This window comes from Dicentrarchus labrax, unplaced genomic scaffold (genome assembly GCF_905237075.1).
Source record: "Dicentrarchus labrax unplaced genomic scaffold, dlabrax2021, whole genome shotgun sequence".
NCBI classification, from domain to species: domain Eukaryota; kingdom Metazoa; phylum Chordata; class Actinopteri; family Moronidae; genus Dicentrarchus; species Dicentrarchus labrax.
The window spans coordinates 3,871,214-3,895,663 of NW_026136711.1; the positions used below are offsets into that span (position 1 = coordinate 3,871,214).

The 24,450-nt window shown below is 41.6% G+C and overlaps 2 protein-coding genes, 1 non-coding gene and 1 pseudogene across 8 annotated transcripts in view; 2 read left to right on the plus strand and 2 right to left on the minus strand.

The window, feature by feature from the left end:
* Positions 1-15,074, plus strand: part of LOC127372307 (butyrophilin subfamily 2 member A2-like) — a 53,994-nt gene extending 38,920 nt beyond the window's left edge. Inside the window, exon 4 of the transcript XR_007886566.1 lies at positions 12,831-15,074. The gene's annotated coding sequence lies outside the window, so the exon portion shown is untranslated. The remainder of the gene's footprint in view (positions 1-12,830) is intronic.
* Positions 1-19,081, minus strand: part of LOC127372303 (Fc receptor-like protein 5) — a 75,207-nt gene extending 56,126 nt beyond the window's left edge. Inside the window, exons 1-7 of one of the 6 annotated variants that reach the window (XM_051415867.1) lie at positions 18,998-19,072; positions 18,139-18,174; positions 16,703-16,963; positions 16,378-16,623; positions 16,145-16,320; positions 15,934-15,996; positions 14,635-15,696 (exon numbers count right to left, since the gene is read on the minus strand). In XM_051415867.1, the coding sequence (XP_051271827.1) occupies positions 15,970-15,996; positions 16,145-16,320; positions 16,378-16,623; positions 16,703-16,963; positions 18,139-18,174; positions 18,998-19,028 (777 nt within the window). In that variant the 5' untranslated portion in view covers positions 19,029-19,072 and the 3' untranslated portion in view covers positions 14,635-15,696; positions 15,934-15,969. Of the gene's footprint in view, positions 1-14,634; positions 15,997-16,144; positions 16,321-16,377; positions 16,624-16,702; positions 16,964-18,138; positions 18,175-18,997 lie in introns of those variants that run through there. The other 5 variants (XM_051415868.1, XM_051415866.1, XM_051415864.1 and 2 more) reach the window with 5 other exon arrangements.
* LOC127372304 (Fc receptor-like protein 5) overlaps positions 1-24,450 on the plus strand; it is a 57,469-nt pseudogene that overhangs the window by 6,383 nt on the left and 26,636 nt on the right.
* LOC127372655 (U5 spliceosomal RNA) lies at positions 2,111-2,222 on the minus strand. The gene has a single exon (XR_007886730.1). It is a non-coding gene; the product is annotated as a U5 spliceosomal RNA (small nuclear RNA).

Below are 24,450 nucleotides of genomic sequence, written 5' to 3' on the forward strand. Positions count from 1 at the left end.
GGTTTCACAAAGCTGTCTGATGGAAACTTTGACTTGTTCTGGTTGGTTGTGGCTAACCGATACAAACCTCTCTTCAGTGCTGATAAAGAACAAACAAAGTAAACCTCAACCGCAGACTATAAACAGCATGAACATCATTCAGCTTCAGTACAGACTGTCTGTTTGAAGAGTTTGGATTCTTTAGTCAGTGAACGGCTGAGAAGATTCACTCTGTAAAGTTTCTTCTCTCTCAGTTTAGACTTGTGTTGATCATCATGAGTAACTGGAGCTGCTTCCACCTGACAGAAATATTATATATCAGTTCCTGCAGAGCATCATGAAGTATTTATGAGTTTATTTAAACACAGAATCAACTCAGTAGAGTAGTAACTTTCCAGCAGAGCTTTTCTCCTTCTAATGAGCTCCCTCTCAGCTCCACCTCTCTTCCTCCTTTACTGTGCTCTTCCTCTCCACACTGCTCAGCCCTGCCCACTCCGACAACCACGCCTCCTCCATCACCCCCACTCTCTTCCCATGCAGCCCCGCCTCCTGCCTCCACCCCCTCCAGCTTGTGTTCATACTGCTCTGCCACCTAGTGGTGTTCTGTCTGTACTGCATCTCCACTGTCCTCATGGTGTCTGTATATGGATAGAGAGCCAGAGGTAACCCTCATCAATCAATCAACCAATCAATCACTCTGGTGTTGATGATTGATAGCTGTGTAGGAAATTAAAATGACTTTAAATCACATTGTTATTTAAACTACGGAAATAATGTGCAGAGGAACATCTACTGGTGGTCTGTGTGTCTGTAGTTTTTATACTATACATTAATGTTATCCAGTAAAGCAGCAAAGATGTGATCATTCATAACTTTCCATGTAGGCTGGCAAACAACCTAAGAAGGAAATATGTATAAACTGAAATAAATAAGTGATTAGAAACTCAGAACAAATCTGGAATCAGGTTTACAGTGATCTCACATTTTAGTGTCATGGTTTTGGGTTTTAGTTTAATTGATCAGTGTCACATGTGTCTTCCTGATTAGTCTCACTTGTGCCTCCTTATCCCTCCCTCACTAATGTATTCAGGCTTTAGTGGAGTTTCATTCGTAGCTCTACTCCCCCTCATATACTTGCCCTCTGCCTTGGTATTATGTAACAGCATATGTCACACAGAGGCCACTTGGGAAGCAGAGGGACAGTGTGTGGGATTTTAATGGAACTGATACTATCATGGATTACAGTGCTATAGTGCTTCTTACAAATCTTCAGAAAAAAACTGAAACAGAAAAGCAATCTGATCTGTGATAAGCTCATTTACATTAATGTGTAACCTGAAATGTTGATCAATCATGGTTCCACATATTCCACATCCCACAATGGAAGGGGTTAAATGGATAGGGACTGGATATAGCAACTCCAAAAAAGGCCTTATTTTGCCTACCATGCTTGCTGTTCTCCTTTGAAGTAGACAAAAAGTCAACTAGTGCACTAAATTCCACAGACAGGAGAGGAAGAGCAAGGGAAAAGAGAGATCTGGGTGCGGGGGGCCCCATCTAAGATTATCTCGTCCCGGGACCAGGCAAGACTGTCAGCTGGCCTGCGTGCGTCTGTGTGGTTATGACCAGTAGAACCAGTTAGCCAAGAAAGACTCTTTATTTGTTTCTATATACATGACCTAGATATATCTCACTTTATCTCACTGTTGTTTGGAAGTCAGGACTGACTGTTCATTGTGAGTCTGAACGCTGTTGAACCTGTTGGCATTCTTCTGATCTGAGCTGGAATCCAGACCAGCTGAAGCCACGGCCCCTGTTTCCATGGCAACTGCAAGACGTACTGTATTTGTGTCAAAGGGACTTTCCATTGACTACGTGTATGATTTTACAGTTTGATTTGGCAGAAGATGAGGATTCAAATGCAGAACTGATCTGTGTAAGACTTAAATATCAACGTCAGATATACAGAAATATACAGGAGGCCTACATACAGATCCCAACACTGTGAACAGATTAATAAATTAAAGATAAATTCACAATGGACCAACTCTGATCTGAGCCAGTGGTACTCCACTCAGCAAGGCGCTGCCCATGAGAAGGGGGTCTGGGAAGCTTTATTTAAGAAACTCAGCTGCTGTGAACAGGGCAGCAGGAAGCTAGGTTCAACCTATTGGTGGTCCTCTCCATAGAGGTCTTTAATAAAAGGCAAAAGACTTGTACATTATGAAGAGACACCCGAGAAAATATGGCCTGTTGCTCAAGAGCTGCCGACGTCCAGCCACGCTCGTGGTTAACCTCCCCTGGCTTACTGCTTACCAAGATCCCAGGCCACACCCATTCCCCTGGCCCTCCCCACACTACAACAGCCTCTTTCCAGTCGGGTTGCAGAGAAAATGAAGGCCAGGTTGTAAGACACAGGCTACTACTGAAAGTGCCACAGGTTGCTGGTTAATACTCAACACACAGACCATGTGTCAGCTGTTTCCTTTCTGACTGACAATGAGGAACTATAGTCACATTTATAGAGCAGTTCATTAATTAATGAGAGAGACATAATACTGAGTAAATGCTATGTAGTCCCTCATTACTTCACCATCATCTTACAGTTACTTCTCTTTGTAGCAACATCAACATACATATTACCCAACGAATATGAACTCTGTTTTTGTCTGAATGAGGTGAACTGACTTAATGAAGTTAATGAAAATAGAAATCTGTACAAACTGCAAAGATGTGACACAACGAACCGAATCAGACCTGAAGCACTGCGATGCTCTGACCTTCAGACAGACCAAAAATCACATCGTCACAAGTTTTATAATTAATTCTTGTGACTCATCACATTCACAATATCAGTCATAAATAATTCCAATATGATTGTTATGCTCTTTTGTAATAAATAAATGTTTTAATGACTTTTGCATTCTGCTTTTCTCTGGATTAGTTTCTGTTATTTATTTCTGTTGTCAGGTACTTTCCTGTCCACCATGTTGTCTTCAATGTGTTTTGGGGAGTGGTCTATGTTCTGGATTAATTTAAGGTGCTGGAGATGGAGACTAGAGGAAGTTCAGTGCTGTCATAGACTGATCAGGATCCATATCTGGGCTTGGTGTTGAGCCAGTTCAGGCCTCTAGTGGAGATATGGGATGGGAACCTCTTTGGGTTTTGGAACGACCTGTGAGGATGAGGACATTTCACATCGTCGTCACTAATGAGCAGTTTCTCATTTATCTTCCAGAACAGGTTCCTGTGTGATATTCAGGAGATCAGGAGTAAAATGTTGTTACATTAAAAACACACAGAACAGAAGAGCACCAAGACTGTTGGCTCAACACTTACGAGGACTGTTTCCTAACCCGGGTCTGTTGTGATCCTGATCCCGCACTGCAGCCATCAAAGAGAGAACTAACCCTGAGTGTTCTTAAAGTGAACAAATCCAACTGTCTGTGATCAGCTCTGAGTTCAACAGAGGCTGAAACCATTGACCTCCACATTAGAGATTCAACAGGTAGCCTTGCAGACTGGTTCTTGTGACGGATGACGTGCTACGGTAAGCGTACTGACTCATTTCCGGTTTACTTCCTGCTCTGTGTACACTGTTTGGTGCTGTAGCTCTGTCAGTGAACGCTAAATCTAAATTTGATATACTCGTTACAGCGGTTATTTACCCGCTTAACATTTAAACGTAGACTAGTTCTACTTAAACACTCGGAGTTTCTCCCTCTTTTAGTGACTTTTCACTACTTTCAAAGTTTTTCATACACTCTAGTTTCATTAGCATTAGCAGTTAGCTATGGCTTCTCCCTCTCCCTCTCCTCTGTCCTGCTCAGTGTGTCAGATGTTCAGTTATTCCTCTGCCTCCTTTAATGATAATGGTACCTGTATTAAATGTAGTCTATTTACTGCGCTGGAGGCGAGGCTTAGTGAGTTAGAGGAACGGCACCGCACCACAGAGATATCTTTAGCCGCTATAGTTAGCCAGCCCCCGGTAGCCGGTGCGGTCCGACCGAAGGTAGCTTCTGTTAGCTCTGTAGATCCCCCCGGTAGTTCCTCCGGTAGATCCTCCGGTAGTTCCCGAGCAGCCGGGAAGACAGGGAGGCTGGGTGACTGAGCGAAGGAAGACTCGAACGGCGAAGCCCACAGGTCACCACCAACCCATTCATGTTTCTAACACATTGTCCCCACTCAGCGATACACCCGCTGAGGAACCAACTCTGGTTATTGGCAGCTCCATAGTCAGAAACGTGAAGTTAGTGAAGCCAGCGGCCATAGTTAAATGTATCCCTGGGGCCAGAGCGGGCGACATTGAATCAAATTTAAAACTGCTGGCTAAAGATAAACGTAAATACAGTAAGATTGTTATCCACGTCGGCGGTAACGACACCCGTTTACGCCAATCGGAGGTGACTAAGATTAATGTGGAGTCGGTGTGTAATTATGCTAAGACAATGTCGGACTCCGTAGTTTTCTCTGGACCCCTGCCCAATGTGACCAGTGATGACATGTATAGCCGCATGTCATCATTCCACCGCTGGCTGTCGAGGTGGTGTCCAGAAAACGATGTGGGCTTCATTGATAACTGGAAGCCTTTTTGGGGAAAACCTGGTCTGATTAGGAGAGACGGCATCCATCCCACTTTGGATGGAGCGGCTCTCTTATCTAGAAATATGGCAAAGTTTATTTCTAAAACCTGACAGTCCAGAGTTGGGACCAGGAAGCAGAGCTGCTGTCTTACACACTTCTCTGCGCTTTCTTTAGAACAGTCACCCACCCAAAACCCCATAGAGACTGTGTCTGTCCCCCGACCACCTAGATTATTTAAAGAAATAAAAACAAGAGGAGTAAAACATAAAAATCTAATAAAAATTAAAACCAACTCCTCAGTAGCACAAAATAAGAGAATGAAATGTGGGCTGTTAAATATCAGGTCTCTGTCCTCTAAAGCTGTTTTAGTGAATGAATTAATATCAGACTATGATATTGATTTACTTTGTCCTACTGAGACCTGGTTGTCCCACGAGGAGTATGTTAGCCTAAATGAATCCACCCCCCAGTCATATTAACACTCACATTCCTCGAGGCACAGGCCGAGGAGGTGGAGTAGCAGCCATATATGATTCGAGCGTTTTAATGGACCCTAAACCTAAACTAAATTATAAGTCATTTGAAAGCCTTGTTCTTAGTCTTTCTCACCCAAACTGGAAAACACTGCAGCCAGTTCTATTTGTTATAGTGTACCGCGCTCCTGGACCGTACTCTGATTTTATATCTGAATTCTCAGAGTTTCTATCAAGTTTAGTCCTTAAATCAGATAAAGTAATTATTGTAGGTGATTTTAATATTCATGTGGATGTTGACAATGACAGCCTTAGTAATGCATTTATATCATTAATAGACTCAATTGGCTTCTATCAGAGTGTAAATAAACCAACTCATTGTTTTAATCACACTCTTGACCTTGTTCTATCATATGGCATTGAGATTGAACATTTAATAGTCTTCCCACATAATCCTTTCCTATCTGACCATTATTTAATAACTTTTGAATTCATATTATTAGATTATAAGCCATTAGGCAAAACTTCCTACAGCAGATGTTTATCTGACAGTGCTGTAGCTAAATTTAAGGAGGAGATTCCTTCAGTGTTTAATTCAATGCCATGTCTGAATTTAACAGAGTCCTATAACAACTTTAGTCCCTCCCAAATTGATAATCTTGTTGATAGTGCTGCAGGCTCACTACGATCAACACTAGACTCTATCGCTCCTATAAAAAGGAAATTATTAAAACATAGGAGACTAGCACCTTGGTATAACCACCAAACCCGCCAGTTAAAACAAATAGCTAGGAAATCTGAAAGGAAATGGCGCTCTTCCAAATTATCAGAATATCGCTCAAATTGGCAAGATAATCTTAAAACCTATAGAAAGGCCCTCCGTAATGCCAGAGGAGCCTATTACTCAGCACTAATAGAAGAAAATAAGAACAACCCTAGGTTCCTCTTCAGCACTGTAGCCAGGCTGACAGAGAGTCACAGCTCTATCGAGCCACATATCCCCATAAACTTAAGTAGCAATGACTTCATGAGCTTCTTCTATAATAAAATTATTACTATTAGAGAAAAAATTAATCACCAACTGCCATCAACAGTTATCATTGGCTCTCCAAGTTCAGGGACTTCTGCCAATGTAAACTCAGATATATATTTAGACTGTTTTTCTACTATCGATCTTCATCAGTTAACTTCGATCATTTCTTCATCGAAGCCATCAACCTGTCTATTAGACCCGATCCCAACTAGGCTGCTTAAAGAAGTTGTTCCCTTAATTGGCACTTCTTTACTGGATATGATTAATCTTTCTTTATTATCAGGATATGTACCACAGTCCTTTAAAGTAGCTGTAATTAAACCCCTTCTTAAAAAGTCCACTCTTGACCCAGGGGTTTTAGCCAACTATAGACCGATTTCTAACCTCCCCTTCCTCTCTAAGATTCTGGAGAAAGTAGTCGCCAAAGAGTGTGTGACTTTCTACATAACAATAGTTTATTTGAGGATTTTCAGTCAGGATTTAGAGTTCATCATAGCACAGAGACAGCTCTGGTTAAAGTTAATAATGACCTTCTGACTGCTTCTGACAATGGACTTGTCTCTGTACTTGTATTATTAGATCTTAGTGCTGCATTTGACACCATTGACCATGATATTCTTTTACAGAGACTCGAGCATCAAATTGGCATTAAAGGAACTGCCCTAAGCTGGTTTAAGTCATACTTATCAGATCGTTCTCAGTTTGTACATGTTAACGATGAATCCTCCATAAATACTACAGTTAGTCATGGAGTTCCACAAGGTTCTGTACTTGGACCAATACTATTTACTTTATATATGCTCCCTTTAGGCAACATTATTAGGAATCACTCCATTAACTTTCACTGTTATGCAGATGATACGCAGTTATATCTATCAATCAAACCCAATGAAATAAATCAATTATCTAAATTACAAACATGTCTTACGGACATAAAATCCTGGATGACCTGCAATTTTCTGATGTTAAACTCAGAAAAAACCGAAATTCTTGTTCTTGGCCCCAAAAACCTTAGAGACTCATTGTCTAAAACTTGGCCTCTAGCACCACTGTCAGGAATCTTGGAGTTATCTTTGATCAGGATTTGTCATTTAACTCCCACATAAAGCAGACCTCTAGGACCGCCTTCTTTCATTTACGTAATATTAGAAAAATTAGACACATACTATAACAGACAGATGCAGAAAAACTAATCCAAGCATTTGTTACTTCAAGGCTGGATTACTGCAACTCTTTATTATCAGGTTGCCCCAATAAGTCCATTAAAACGCTCCAATTAATTCAGAACGCTGCAGCACGAGTACTGACAGGAACTAGAAAAAGAGATCACATCTCTCCTGTACTAGCTACTCTGCATTGGCTCCCTGTAAAATGTAGAATAGAATTTAAAATCCTCCTCCTCACCTATAAAGCTCTTCATGGTCAGGCCCCTTCATATCTTAAAGAGCTCATAGTACCTTATTACCCCACTAGAACATTACGTTCTCTGAATGCTGGGCTACTTGTGGTTCCTATAGTCTCTAAAAGTAGAACAGGAGCCAGAGCCTTCAGTTACCAAGCTCCTCTCCTGTGGAACCAGCTTCCAGTTGTGGTTCGGGACGCAGACACCCTCACCACATTCAAGAGTAGGCTTAAGACATTCCTCTTTGATAAAGCTTATAGTTAGGGCTGGATCAGGTGAGTCCTGAACCATCCCTTAGTTATGCTGCTATAGGCCTAGACTATCGGGGGATTTCCCATGGTGCACTGAGCTACTCTCTTCCTCTCTCTTTCTGCACTCATTCATGTCCCATTACTGCATGTTACTAACTTCACTTCTTCCCCGGAGTTCTTGTGCTTTCTCGTCTCGCAGGTTCTCATGGATCCTGGTGGAGCCTCCTGCCATGGTCCTGCTTGACGGCCATTGCCAATAGTGTTGTTGCTGTGCACCTGTATGTCTGTCTGTCTCTCGCTCTCTCTCTCTCTCTGCCTCTCTCTCTCTCTCTCTCTCTCTCTCTCTCTCTCTCTCTCTCTCTCTCTCTCTCTCTCTCTCTCTCACTCACCCCAACTGGTCGAGACAGACGACCACCCACCTAGAGCTGAAGGATCTGTCCTAGGTTTCTGCCTTTTAACAGGCAGTGTTTCCTTGCCCTTGTCTCCAAGGTCTTGCTCATGGTGGTACTGTTGGGTCTCTGTAATTAATGTTAAAGAGTTCGGTCTAGACCTGCTCTATTTGAAAAGTGTCCTGAGATAACTTCTGTTATGAATTGGCGCTATACAAATAAAATTGAATTGAATTGAATTGAATTGAACAGTCTAATCTAATCTAATGCAGTGTGTGTACCATGAGGGAGGAGGAGGGTTGTTTTGTAGAGTCTGAATTAGAGAGGGGATTTATGGCTCTTTGAAGGGAGCCAGATCTTGAGGAGCCCTTCCTTTCAAAGAGCCGTTCAAAAGACTCGCTCATTTTTACATTTATTTATTTTTAAGAAGCTAGCCTGGGGGTAACCCATGTTATCTTAGTTGGTCCTCTTCTTTCCTCCACCACTGTCGGGTGTTGAGTTTTTGAATGGTGATGCAAGTTTTCTGTTGACCCAGAAATATTATTTTGACAGATGTTACACTTTTCTTTGTCGTTTTTTTCCTCCAAAAAGTGCATCCAAGTGCTGCTGCGCTTTCTTTGGCTCATTGTAGCTGCTGTACTGACAACTCAGATGAAGTCTGGGGAAATTTGCATATCAAGTTTTTTTAAACGCTGTCACGCACACAGCATGTGCACACAAGCTCCTCCTTTGCTACTCCACTGAGACTGAGAGCATGCACAACAAGGGGAGGAGCAGCAGAGTACACAGGTGATAATTTGATATGCAAATTTAGATTGACGTCATCTGAGTTGTCCGACACAGTGGCACATCAATATTTCAAAATAATTCAAACTTAGACATCCCACCAATATAATATATATTATAAGTTTTAATGATTCTGATCCAGATCCGACTCTCTCGTTCTTCCCAGTGATCCTTTCCCAGATAAAATGGGTTACCCCCAGGCTAACCCATTTTATAAATAAATAAATGTAAATATGAGCCAGTCTTTTGAACGGCTCTTTGAAAGGAAGGGCTCCTCAAGATCCGGCTCCCTTCAAAGAGCCATAAATCCCATCTCTAATTATTTCGATTGGAAACCCCAAACTGACTTTAATTAAAGCTGAACAGTCTGAGGAGGACTGACCTCTTTCACACAGAGCAGCCAATCAGAGTGCAGAGATCGTATGATGTCACTAGTGTCCAGGCAGGCTCCAGATGCAGTGTGATCACTTCACTTTCACTTTCACTTCACATGGATGGATGGCTCATTTGTTTGGGGGGTCACAGGACTTCAGAATGACTGTATATTTCAAGGTTTTTCAGTTTGAACATTGTTAGATTACTGTTAGTAATGTAAGGGTTAGCTGAGTGTGTAGAGACCTGATAACTTACACCTGTTTACTGCTCTAAAGGTCACAGTGGGAACCAAGGATGGAGGAAACAAGGATAAAGATAGTAAAGCCATAGTTGCCGATCAGTTCATGGCGTGCTTCTTGTTTTTGTTTTCACATTTTTAGAAAATGTAAAGGACATAAAGTCCAGGGGCCTCATGTATGAAAGACTGTGCAGCTTTCACACTGACAGAAGGCGTACTCACAAAACTTGAAAAGTACATATGCAAAGAATAATCCAAATGTATAAAACCAGGTGTATGCCGGGTCCTGTGCACCGTTCCTTCATACATCCCAATCAACATGAAACTGACAATGTGAACGAGCCACTGACTCCAGTGGTCAGGACACATCAGCACACGCCAACCTGCCACAGGAGGAGGAGAGGGGGGACACATGTGAGACCACTGTCTCCACGGCTGTTCATATTTCAGGATCCGCTGTGCCCTGTGCCTCCCCTGCAGGGGGTTGGCAGTCTGATCACGTCCTCACCAGCACTGTGCTGGAGGAACAAAAAGAACGATGAATACAATGAAAGAAAGTTTAACAAATTAATGATGTGACACATTAAAGTACATGTGAAGATCTTCCTAAATGTTTCACACTGGACCTTTAAAATAACAATAGCACCAACATATAGTTCTGCTTTCACCACGTTACTTCAGTAAAAATTATAAATCTACTCTAATATCAGAATAAAAGTCCTCATTCAGACTGTTGGCTCATTTAATCTATTAGTGCATCATTTATTGTAAAAGTTGAATCCACAGAGTAACCTGTAACTACACCTGTAGGAGGACAGGACACCAGTTGTTTATCAGAAACCATCTGCTGTATCTTTTCATACAGATTGTTTCCTGGAAAATACCTGCTCAGCTGAATGTAACCACACCCTCCCTCCCCTCCCCCAGTGCTCAGGTAATAGGCAGCATCCACCTGTACACAGCAACAGAAGATCAATCAGTGGTAAAGTCTGTAAAGTCTGTGTTATAGTGTGCAGAGTTTTATCATCTGATGAATCTTCAAACTACTGGACTTCCTGGATTTTTACAGTGGACATGTTTTTTTCATCCTGACAATTAAAGGATTATTTGAGGATTCTGAGAAGAAACTGATTCAGCAGGTATCTACATTTATTACATATAATGATGATTTTATTTCTCTGTAGTAATGAATGCAATTGTTGGTGTTTGTTAAATAATGGTCAGGTCATTAAATGTTCAGTTTCAGTGCCATATGACAGATTAAGGGTAATAATGAGATAAATACAGTACTAAGGTCATTATTGATGTCCACATTAATATTAAAGTCACCTCCAATAATCACTGTTTTATCTGAAAGCTGTAAAATTGATGAAAAAGCTGAGAATTCAGATAAAAACTATTTCCCAGGTTCATCGTCTGAAAGATCATTTAATCCACAGACATAATGGACAGTAACGTCACTGGAGCGTTGGGGCGTGGTTTGTTCGTTTCTGTATGCGCGGTGCATCATGGGTTCACTAGAGTAGTTCAGTAGTCATCATGGCGGCAGTCCGATCGTACAGCGTTTACATCCTTCTGTATTTCTTTTGTTTCCTGGCTGCACAAGGTGAGTAGAGAGAGTGTGTGTGTGTGTGTGTGTGTGTGTGTGTGTGTGTGTCTCGGTCTGACGACCTTTTTACTCGTAAAACTTGAATGCCTAACCTACTAGTTTGATAGCAAGCTCTCACAGCCAAACCGAAACTAGATTTGTGATGAAGATGATGATGAAGATGATGATGATGGTTTGTGATGTTTCAGTCTGAGGTACATGTGTGATAGTTAGAGCAGCTGATGTTTGCTAACGTTACTTCAGATGTCAGACAGCGTACAGTGACAGCCACAGGTTTGAGGCCTGCTAGCACTGTTAGCACTGTTAGCCTCGTTGGTAGTTCCGCTGTTGAGCGTTGTAGAGAGGCTCCCCTCCTGATTGGTCAGCCCGTTAGCCTATCAGGGCTAACGACTGAGAGAATATCAACTCCACTGCGGGCGGGGCTCCTGCTCAGAGACAGAGAGCGACAGAGACACAACCACACTACTGCAAGAACTAAAAGAGTTATTAGTTAATGAAATCACAAACAGTGAGCACAATCCACTTTATACAGGTAACTCAGGTAAACACTCTGAAGCTACTGTTAAAGAGAGAGAGACTCCTCCAGACAGCCATCACAAAACTCAACAGAGACATGTTTATATATATATATATAAAGCCTAGTTTAATTTATGTATAGTTTATTAGTTAATATGTGTAAAATAATCTATAGTATATAGTTTGGTTGTAGAATAAACACAGTGTGCAGAGTTTTTGTGTCTGTTCTCTTCACCTGTTGGTACGTCCACAAGCACACTGTATATAGTTGTATGGATTCTAATCTGATTTCTATTGCATACAGGGGCAGAGTGGGAGTGACCTTTGCTCTCATTCATTAATTACAACTCAATGTTAAAAGTGATTTCCCTGAACAACTTTTTCTCTCTGGATGTTTATTGTTGGTTTTTAGAACAACATGTGATATCAGTGAAACCTGGAGATGATGTCACTCTGTCATGTTCAGCTGGTGATGACTCCATCAGAGCTGTAGAGTGGACCAGACCTGACCTGGAGCCAGAGTATGTCCTCTTTTACAGAAACAAACGCTCAGTTACAACCAACCAACATCCATCCTTTAAGGGTCGGGTGAATCTGGCAGACGGAGAGATGAAGGATGGAAACGTGTCTTTAGTTATAAACAACGTGAGCATCAGTGACAACGGAACATACGAGTGTCGAGTTGTTACAGGTGGTTCAAGCCGTCATAAGAGAGCCATCATTGACACTGACCCAATCAGAACCATCCAACTGGAGGTCACAGCCTCAGGTGAGTTAGTGGAGTTCAGGGTGATTCTCAGAGTCAAACATGAGGGATATAGAAGAAGAAATGGATTCTGTTCAGTCATTTCCTGACTAATGTGCATTTTCATCTTCAGGTTCCAACAGCAAAAACACCATGGATGGAGACTACAAAGACACAACCAACAGGGATGGAAACAAACACATTGGACTGACAGTTGGACTGACAGCTTTCGGTCTGATTTGTTCAGCTGTTGTTGTTGGAATGGTTCTCTGGAAGAAAAAGAGACACACAGACAGTAACTCAGAACCAGCTGCTGATGAAGCAGTGGGTGATCAGCTCCTCTGAACCTCTACAGAGCTCTTTATACCAAAGTCATGTTGAACACTTTCTGTGGGCCATTTGTAAATCTGCTGTTTGAGGCTCTCCATCATCATGGACTGCATGGTTCAGGTTACCTGTAGCAGAGTGAGTAGGGGGGCAGAGCCACACCCACGGTTCTCCAGAGACCCACCATTGGCCCAGTCCATCTGACTGAAGATGCATATCAGCTCCAGTGGGGCACTGTGGCCCGTTTGTATTGTCGCTGTATTGTCGTCAGCCAGGGCTCCTAACTCTGATCTAATGTTGAGTGAGAACATCAACCCCTGTATCTGACAGAGTGCTGCTGTTAGCTCTGCAGACAAACAGGTGAAGATGTTAGCTGGGAGCTAGCTCTGTGCAGGTAGCTGAAAGCAACCGTGATGATGATGATGATGATGATGATGATGATGATAGTTTATTGTGTCCAACCGTGTTCGACTGTTTGCACATTTCAATTAAATTAAATTCAATTCAATTTTATTTGTATAGCGCCAATTCATAACAGAAGTTATCTCAGGACACTTTTCAAATAGAGCAGGTCTAGACCGAACTCTTTAAAACATTAATTACAGAGACCCAACAGTACCACCATGAGCAAGACCTTGGAGACAAGGGCAAGGAAAAACTGCCTGTTAAAAGGCAGAAACCTAGGACAGATCCTCCGGCTCTAGGTGGGTGGGAGAGAGAGAGAGAGAGACAGACAGATAGACTGACAGGTGCACAGCAACAACAGTATTGGCAATGGCAATCTAGCAGGACCATGGCAGGAGGCTCCACCAGGATCCATGAGAACCTGCAAGACGAGAAAGCACAAGAACTCCGGGGAAGAAGTGAAGTTAGTAACATGCATTAATGGGACATGAATGAGTGCAGAAAGAGAGAGGAAGAGAGGAGCTCAGTGCACCATGGGAAATCCCCCCGATAGTCTAGGCCTATAGCAGCATAACTAAGGGATGGTTCAGGACTCACCTGATCCAGCCCTAACTATAAGCTTTATCAAAGAGGAATGTCTTAAGCCTACTCTTGAATGTGGTGATGGTGTCTGCCTCCCGAACCACAAATTTCATACAGGCTGCAGTGGATTCACATCATTTTGACTCGATTACATTCAAACTGACTGCTGCTGGATGAAAACTTCCTGGTCAGCTGTTTAATATCCATTATTCATGATCAACGCCATGAAGACAAGTACCTGTCTCACACACCGGCTGCCCTGTCTCTCTCTCCATGTACAGACTGTGTGTCTGTCTGTTAAACATCCACCAGATAACATCTCTCTCTCTGTTGCTCTGCAAAATGCTGAAAGAACAAACCTTCCTCTGGACTGAAATCTAAATCTAAAATTCTGCCTAATTAGAACTAATTAGAGTGAATATCAGCGATTAGGCACCCTTAATGCGTGGTGATGTTAGCAGTTCAGTGTCTAACTGATTTGGTGGAAGGTGGTACTGTACTTATGTTATTGCAGTGTACTGTAAGTGTTACAGTGGCTTTTCCTCTCTGCAACCGTAGGTCCCCCAGCACACAATCAAGCACAACAGGTTGATTAATGAACAAAAATGTATTATTTTCTAAGCCGCACACACTATCAACACATATACTTAGTTTCCTTGCTGTTTCCAGAGCTTCTTTAGCCCCTTTCCAAAGTCCACAATGATCAACTCCAGAAGTCCTCTGGTCCAGCACACTACGCAGTGTCGCAGCAGATTTGATCTCAGTTAGCAGGTGGAACTCCTTCCTCCTGCTAATTGCACTTCTCATTTTCAAAATATTTCAATATGTACACTGTTTTGCCAGTGATGTAAAAACAGGAGCCTCAACTTTCCTAAATGCACATATTCTGTCACATAAAGAGAGTGCACATTGTGTTTACCAAGAGAAAAACAAGAAGCTGTTAACATCAGTGCCTTTATTTCATTTCATTTATAAAGTATTTATACATGTATTACTGTTAAATGCATTCCTCAACTCTCATTTGTAAAGTATTTAACGAATCACATTGTGATTTAAAACATGTTTATCTCTTCAAAATGGTCGCTTTACCTGTTCAAGACAATGTGACGTGATGCAGAAACAGGTTCATTCATATATGCCCAATTTTCTGTTTTCACTGTGAACTGGGTCTTAATGTTTATTATTTAAAAAAGTGTCTCCCCAGAAAAATTACTACTAAAGTTGTTTTACACAGCTCTTCCACCTTTCTCCCCATTGTGAGCTGTTACCAATCCAATACCTTGATAAAGTGTTACCAACAACAGTATGTTTGTGATCCTTTGAAACTTTTGTATAAAGTGTATTTTCATAGAAAAATAAACACTTATTGTTACATTTGGATCCTCAAGTTGTGTTATCTTTATTTGTTGTTTCTATCCATTGGGACCATGCAGCTTTCATTCCCTGTTTCTGTTCATACTCTTTATTCATGATGAGGGGAAATAACCTGAACCTCCCTTTAGAATCATCTCCCTCTGGTGGCTGTTAGCTTGTACACTGCGATAGCATCTCATGGTTAAAGTGAACCAACAGTTCATCTTAAGTTCTGAAAGTGATAAACATTTTTAATCTGATTACACTGAGTGAATGTCTTTTATTAACTTAATGTAATCAGATTAAAAATGTTTAACAGCCACAGCCTGTTCACCCTGCTGCATTCTGGGAAGAGGTACAGAAGCTCTTGCTGCCGTACCTCCAGACTTCTTCCCTCAGGCAGTGAGTCATTATGTAAAATACTTTTATTTAAGGGACTACAGCTGGTATTTCCTTGTACTACCCTGTGTTGTAGGATGATACATGAACCTGGAAACAGCACTGAAACTGTCCCATGTGAATATTGCTGCATGCAGTTCTGAGGTTTACTGGAGCTCAGCAGTGAGGATGGAGCTCTTCTGTCGTCCAGCTGCTGATTCTCCTGCAAACTTCATCATTCTCCTTTAGACTGCAGAGTGACAGTCATCATCTGGTGGACAGAGAGACGAGATTTAATGTGTCACAAATTAATAAAAGCCCTGCAATACATCACTGTTGTCGATTAATTTCTCCCGGGGATCAATAAAGTATTTCTGATTCTGATTAATAAAAAAAGCTCATTTTTTATTTGAACATTTTAGCTTCATTTAAGAACACATTGAACTCATCGGATCAATTCAGAAGTGATGCTCTGTGGTGACATCACCGATGACATCATCATAGTCACCATCCAATCCCTCCTCAGCCTGGGTGGGCGGGATCATCACCATGGAGACAGGCAGATTATTTCCTACAGTCAGTGTAGGTTAGAAATAAAATATAGATCATTTATCAACTTCTGTTAGAGACAGCTGTCAGTCATCAACACCAGAGTGATTGACTGATTGATTGATTGATTGATTGATTGATTGATTGATTGATTGATTGATGAGTGTTACCTGTGGACCTCTGTCGATATAAAGACACCATGAGGACAGTGGAGATGCAGTACGGACAGAACACCACAAGGTGGCAGAGCAATCTGAACACAAACTGGAGGGGGTGGAGACAGTGGATGGGGCTGCAGAGGTGGGCGGGGCTGTGGTTGTAGGTTTACCTGCAGAGAGAATCCCACCTGGTCAGGTGAATATCTGGATGAAATAAGTCCTGAAATCAAAGGTGACCTCCTCACCTGTGACAGTGATCCAGCTGGGTGGAGACTCTCCATGACTGCCAATGTGACACTTGTAGAGGCCTTCATCAGACCTGGAAACATGGTGGATGGTCATGTGACCTGTAGGCTCAGTCCTGATGAGGGAGCCATCTTTATAGAAAGCAGCTGTGAGGTTGGAGGGAGGGGTCTTTGTTTTACAGTGCAGAGAGACATCATCTCCCTCCATCACAGGGAGGACAGGACTCTGCAGGATCACTGGTCCACCTCAACACAGAGACAGACTACAGCATTTCATCCATTTACACACAGCTTCATCAACACTAACTCCACAGTCTGATCTTACCAGTGACACTGATGTTGATGGTGTTACTGGTTGCTCCCTCTCTGGACTCACACCAGTAAACTCCACTGTCCCATGTGGCAATGGGGCTGATGGTACAAGAAGAACCAGCTGGTTCTCCCCAGTCGTCACACTGAGTCCTGGTGTCTCTGGTTGTGTTCCTCCTCAGTGTCCATCCAGCAGAGCTGTCGTCCTCCTCACAGCTCAGAGAGACAGACTGTCCTTTAAACATCTGAGAGCTGCTGGGACTCACAGTCAGAGAGGCTGGAGGAAGAGGATGTTGTGGTTAAGAAATATACTGATGATGCATTACGTTTTCAATCAAACTACACATCCCCTTAAAGGTCCTAAAAATGCTTCTGTTGCTGAACACTCATTGTCCAGGACACAGTGACTTTCTACATAACAACATTTTATTTCAGTACATCACAGCACAGAGAAAGCACTGGTGAAAGTTAATAATGACCTTTTGATTGCTTCAGACAATGGACTTGTCTCTGTACTTGTATTATTAGATCTTAGTGCTGCATTTGACACCATTGACCATGATATTATTTTACAGAGACTCGAGCATCAAATTGGCTTTAAAGGAACCACACTAAGCTGGTTTAGGTCATGTTTATCAGATTGTTCTCAGTTTGTACATGTTAACGATGAATCTTCAATAAATACTACAGTTAGTCATGGAGTTCCACAAGGTTCTGTGCTTGGACCAATACTATTTACTTTATATATGCTCCCTTTAGGCAACATTATTAGGAATCACTCCATTACATTTCACTGTTATGCAGATGATACCCAGTTATTAATCTATCAATCGAGCCCAATGAAATTAATCAATTATCTAAGTTACAAACATGTCTTAAGGACATAAAAACCTGGATGAGCTGCGATTTACTGAAACGGACGTCCCGCGGGCAGCCCCTAACTGGCCACTGGAGATCGTTGTTTGCATGATCCTGTTTAAATCAATCTGAAACAAAAACCATAATAGCTAGAGCATTCATTGTTTTTTCATTGGAGAGCAACGTCTTTCGCCGCATCACGTTGTACGCTCGTTGTGACGGGACTATGTTACATTACATTAATTGCAAAAGTCATGACGACGCGTGGTGGCGCCAGTGGAGAAGAGCAGAGGAGAGAAGCAGGTCGATAGTTGATGAGAGAGAGAGACTGAGAGAAATAGTTAGAGTCAGTAGTTTTTAGTAGTAGTTTTAGTCAGTGTGTTTTGGAGTACTTTTTTTCGTCATTGTTTTGTCTTGATGGCGAAGAAACGATACTCAACCGAGGAGGTTTTGTTCGCAGGCGGTGACGAGGAAGAAGCGCTTTCCAAAAAAACATGTCAAACTTTTGCTGAGTTACTGCTGTGTATCTCTGTCACCAATACTAATCTTGCTGGAAAAAAATGAGTTTCAGACTGATAGAAGAAGTTCACTAACCTTGGTTTGTGGTGCAGCTCAGCAGTGAGATCAGAACTAAAGAGAAATGACACTCGGGTTGGTTTGAGGTTGTGATACAACAAGAGAGCAGCACACACATATTGGGCCTCATATGTTAATGTTTTATTATCTTTGATTGCGTTTGATGTTGAAAGTCCCCTCCAGACAGACAGTAGTTACTATGTCACGATCAGTACTGGGGCCAATCATTTTTTAAGTATTCAGTATCAGCTACATTGAGCCAGATCTGATGCTTTAAGTCAGCTGTCACACTGGTGTTTTTACTGGCAAAGTTTTCATGCACAGTGCAGCCGTCATCAACTCTCTGCTCCGCTCAGCCACCACAGAGGAGAGACAGACAGCGAGGAAGCCACACATTCACCACACCACTACAAGGGCATCAAAATCCCCGAGAACAAAAAGCAACTAAGTTGTTTTTTTAATTTGCATTATTCACAGCACAAACACAAGTTGGCTTTTGTACATATTTCATTACGTGTGGTCTAGGCTGGGCACACTGATGTTACCTAATAAACAGGAAGTATATATTATAAGTATTGATAAATGCCATAAAAGTTCTTAAAAACACTGATGAAGGAACGAATGAACACAGAGAGGAAGAGGACGGTTGTATAAGATTACATTTCATTCACTGTAAGAAGATTATGCTTCTTTTTACAAAGAAAAATTCAACAATAAATGTGCAGGAAAAAAAAACATAATAAGAACCTGATGTAAAAGCATTTTCACAACCTTTTAGATAAACTGATGTTAATGTTACAGGAGCATTTCTGAGACAGAGACATGATGGATTTCTCCTGGTTGTATTTCTCTAAGCTGATGTTTTTAGTGTACTTACAGAGCAGCCACAGTAGAGATGTTCCCTCCATCCTAACACTTGTTATATGAGATCTATACTTTGATCAGTTCACAGTCACATCAAGTAAAACCCTCCTCCTTCCTGTGACTGGCAGTGTTGTGGTTTCCTCTCATACTGAAGGTGATAAAGTTGAGTCATTTAGTTAGAATAAAGCAGATAAATTCACTTTTGAAACAATGCTTGAACCATAACACAAAGTGAAAAGAGTCAGAAAACAAAATGAAACTCTGAGATGAAAAGTAAAGCAACACCTGACACAGAATGTAAATAAGAACAGGAATATGATGCGTTCACTGACAGTTAAACTGCTTTTTAGAGATTAAGATTCCAGCTGTTTATTAGCAGTTGTCAGAGATTCACTATAAAATGACTTCATGATGAATTTCAGAGTAAAAGCTGGATCTCTGTGCAGGTAAACAACAGTTCAGTTGGAGGAAGTGAACAGGAGCTGATTTTGTAGCTGTGTGCCTGACAGCTTCTCTCAGTTTTAACCACTGAGCTGTGGTCAGAAAGAGGCTGAAACTCAGTGTGTGTCTGCACGCTATCAAACTACACATCAGGATGAGAGAACATGATGCATTCACTACACCTGAATACATGAACAACCATCTAATAGCATCTATTTATCTCTTTGAGCCTGAGGACGCAGACTGTTCATTATTGAATGACCCGTAAAATATGGTGTAGTTAGTTCAATGGACCCAAGCCTTCCTCACACCAGTCCAGTCTATAGGAGGCAGAGGCAGGGGTGGACTGGCCATCTGGCATACTGGGCATCGTCCCCCAATGTGGGCCGTTGACCCAATGTGGTCCGGTCCGGTCCGGTATGTTTTCTTTCTCTCTCTAAATTCCCTCCAGTTGGGCCAGTTGGCTACAGAGGGCTAGCAGTGTGTTGCCAGCATCGACACATATTATTGGTCTATGTTTGTCATTGTCAATCAATCAGTGCTGTCAATCACAACACAAACCAGGGTGGGCGGGACCTCATGGCATGGGCCGGAGTGGCGGGAAGGGCTGCTGCTGAGCTGAAGATGGATAACCGTAAGAAACTTAAAAAGCTGAAGTCTCTGGAGGTGGAAGCTGCTAAATGTTGGACATTGACAGACCTATTTGGTGCCGGGGTCACCACCCCAGCAGGTGCTGCTGCGCCGGGAGACGAGCGAGTGGAGGCAGACATGGTGAGTAACGTTAGCCTGGTTTTTCCATTGAATGTGATGGGACCTCATTAACTGCATACTTGTGACAACATATTAGCCCAGAGTGGAAGGGCTGGGACTGTTGGTAGTTGTGCTTGATTTGGTTTAAATATGCCGAATTGGGATATTATGGGTTATTATTGTTCGAAGTTAGCCAACAGCTGCTTGTTGCCATAGCAACAGTAACCATTGACATGGACTGATGACTGGAAATAGAGATGCAGAATCAATATTGTAAATACAGATGAGATACTTTGAATTAATTAGGAAATAATGAGTTTAATTTGCAATATTTGCCATTGAATTTATCTTTATCTTTCAATTCAGTTATTGTCTACTGAGGTCATAACTATTTCGTAGGTATAATTTGTGTGTAACTTTAATTTCTGTGTAAATGTTACTTTTACTGTAGTTTTCAAATGGCTGTGTATAGTGCTGTCTTGAGCATTTTCAGGTTTTGTCACAAAGATCATAATGAAAACATGACAAAGCCTTTAGTGTTGTTACGCTCGTGAACGCAACATGTGTATGTTGAAAGGTTTATGTGAAGAAACATACTATATGTGTGATAAAATGACAATTGGTAATTCATAAATGTCTCTTTATATTCTCTGCTACCATCAGAGAGAGAGAGAGAGAGAGAGAGAGAGCTTCGTCTTGACTTTGGGAGTTTATTATGCAACTTGTTTTGTCTCAGATTGAAACAAAAGGTTTGATTATGATTATTTCCTGGTTGAAGATTTTCATATTGATGATTTTAATTTCAAACATCTGCATATCTTTTAAGTTCAGTTAACAGTTATGCAGGTAGGCCTTAGGGCTCTTCTGAGACTTCAGTCATCCTTCATGACAGATACATTTGTTCACTAAGTGTCACTACATCACAGAAAGGCTACATGGCTACATATACTTGTCAGTACACCAATGAGTTTCAGCTCTAATGCTGCTACTGTCTGTAATATGTTTCTATTTAGATTATTTGTCAGGAGATTTTGTTATTATTGTCCCAGTCTGCTTTTAACTAATGCTGGGCTTACACCAAAAGATTTTCACAGTCACAGACTAAAAACTGAAAGGGTAGCATGAGGGTTCTTCCCGTTAGTCTCGTCCCACCCCTAGTCATGATATAACTTCTGTTGTGATTTGACACTATAATGAATAAAGACTGATTGATTGATTGCTATAGCTGTCAGTTTTAGTCCTTGAGTTCATAGTTACGTGCTTTATTTGTTAACTGCTATCAAGGAATATGACTCTCCTTTGTAGTATGCATGAGAGGAGATGCTGCGAGATTTGTGGACTTCTATGTAGTGTCTGCTGATAATGTAGTGGGCTGGTCTGGACACAAAATGCCAGGGCTGAATTTTTGTCCTAGTCCACCCCTGGGCAGAGGTGGCAGTCCTGATCCTAAAGGAGTGACCGAAGTAATTGACGGAAGGAATGCTGGACAAGGAGAGTAGGTGGCAAAACCAGAATCAAGAAGCCACTTGTCCAGACTCAGAGATGAAGAGAGGATCTGTTATGGTTATGCTCTGGAAAAACAAGTAGTTTGTCTCGAAAAGATTCAGTGATGATTGGACTTTAAAGTAAGACACAGTTGTAAACTAACCAGATTGATTAGTTTTAGTTAGCTTTAGTAGAATCCTAAGATGTCGACTGAGAGATAAGACAAGTCTTAAAGGCAGGTATGACAGTATGGGTCAAAGTGAAGGCTACAGGCGGTAAGTTCAAAACATCCGAAGAAACCAAAAAAGTAAGCAAGAACTTCGCTTCTAAAGTTTGAGCAACATGAGGGATCCTTTATGCAGAAAGTCTGTGGTAAAAAGTAGATGGCAAAGACTTCAGCGGATGGTCAGAGGCCATTTTGATGCCATGGGTTTGATAGGTAATGCAACAGATCATGATGACGAGAACAAACGTTTGGAAGGTTACGTTGCACTGGTCATGAAAGTAGGGGAAACTCTTCAAGCTGACAGTGGAACCCAGAGGTCAGAATAAAGAAATCAGAATGACCACACCTGGAGCAGATGGTGACGGGGGGGGGAAATGATGAGGAAATCATCCAAAAGATGGACAATGGAAACACAAACCTTTCCTGGCGAGGTTTCTGAGGCTGATGGCATGATTAGCAAAGGGAAAAGTCTTAACTCAGATTCAATCTGAAAGATTGATGATAAGACGTTTATTGTCTGAATATTTCCTGGTTGCAATACTGACGGGGCAAATGTGAAAGTTAGGAAATGGAGGATAAACAAATGGGGCAATCATGAACGAATGGTGACCAGTGGTTATGGTGACAAACCAGCCTGATAATGCTTGCTTTGGAGGTAGGGGCTCTGGGGGGGTTGCTGACAATAAGTGAGAGAAAGCCAAAGTTCTTGCTTGGTGTGGTATAGCACCTTTACATCATATTCTGCTATCACATGAACCAATCTTAGCTAGCTGGCTACCTGGCTAACATATTGGCAGCAGGCTCCATGCAACATAACTAACTTAGAATTATAACTAATAGCCGTTAGATAAAGCTAATAGTTGACCATATATATTTGAATCACACAGTTTGGTTGTTCAAAACATGGAATAAATAACTTCTACTTCACTTACACAAATACTGGCAGACTAATCGATACGATGGAGGATGTGCAACGTTACTTCACCTGTCCTCTGATGGTGTTGGAGGCTGTGTTTGGTTCCGGCCTGGGTCACTGAGAGGCTGCCGAGCCTAGCTCCGTTGCCTCATCCTCTAGCAGTCTAAACCTCCTGTGCTAGTGGTTTAAACAAACCTCCTCGGGTACTTTGAGCTTGCAGTCCAGGTACAGGCAGCTAATAGGAACGCTAACTAGCTAATGGAAGCTGCTAGTATAGTTAGCAGATACAACAATGCACCGGTAACGAGAGAAAAGAAAACAATCTTCTGATGCTTTCGTCCCGGTGACAATGAGATCTCATTTGATGTTGTTTTCCTGTGAATATCTGACAAATAAAAAGTGTGTTGTCACAAACCGGGCCATACGGCCGTGACAAGAGGAGGGAGACGCACACAACAAAGCCAATTAACAAATTATTTATTAGAAATTATACTTCAACTAAACTAACAGTAGTATGTGAAATCAGTAGAGTCAGTAGTGTAAGTGAGTGCATGAGTGGAGAAGTGTATGAGTGCTGTGTTGTAATACAGTAAGATGCAGCAACACAATCAAACCATCAAACCCAAAAAGCAAATAGTTGTCTCAGGGAGGAGAGAGGGAGCACTGAGCTCCCACAGGGTTTTTAAAGGCGCATGGCACACAGGCCTCAGGTGTGTCTGACAGGCCACACAACCAGGAACAGGAAGACAAGGTGGAGTGGGTCGTCACAGTGTCAACTGTTCACACTGACGGTCAGATACAGAGATCAGATGGATCTGACTGTTGAATCATGATAAATTAGATATTGTTTACAGTCTATATGTATATAGATATGAAAACAATGTTAGCATTTTGCCTGATTTTCTTTATATTATTGCCTCTTAAAATGTAATAGACACAAATGCTTATTATTGTAATCAGACATTCTGTGTTATTTATACATGGAGATATGAGTACAATCATATACATGATGTTTACAATATAATTCATAATCAATGGAGTTCATAGAGTTTATGTTTTAAGTTTGAATGCTTTACATAGCTTCAGTTGTCTATAACAAGTAATTAAATGAGAGACCAAGCAGTGTGATCAGCATACAGTTACAGCTCTTTTACAATCATATTGATACATTGATAAGCTGCAAAAGATGCAAAATCATATTGCTGCTTCACTTACACTACAGTCAGCCAACACTGAGTGTACTGTGGTGTTTCCACCACTGGAGGGCGTTGTTAGCACTGTGTGTAATGTGGAGGAGCTCAATACATTGTCAGCCGTAGCAGCTCACCTGATGCTCACTGTCACATAAACTGCTTTACATTTTAACATTTACAACTTCTGACTGTGGACAGAGAGGCAGAATTTCAGTTGAGTGTAGTGTGTTTAAATAATTTAGAGTATTTTATTATTTGTATCTTACTGGGCAGATAAATCTTATTTGTGTTTCTGCTGCTTCTCACAATAATAGTGATTCTTAAAGAACTTTGTTTTCTGCTTTTTCTTGTGCAGTCACACAGAAGGTCACAGTGAGTCTGTTGCTCTTCAGTGTTGGGCTCCCAGAGACGCCTCTATCGGACTGTTAAAGTGGAGCAGAACTGACTTGGAGTCA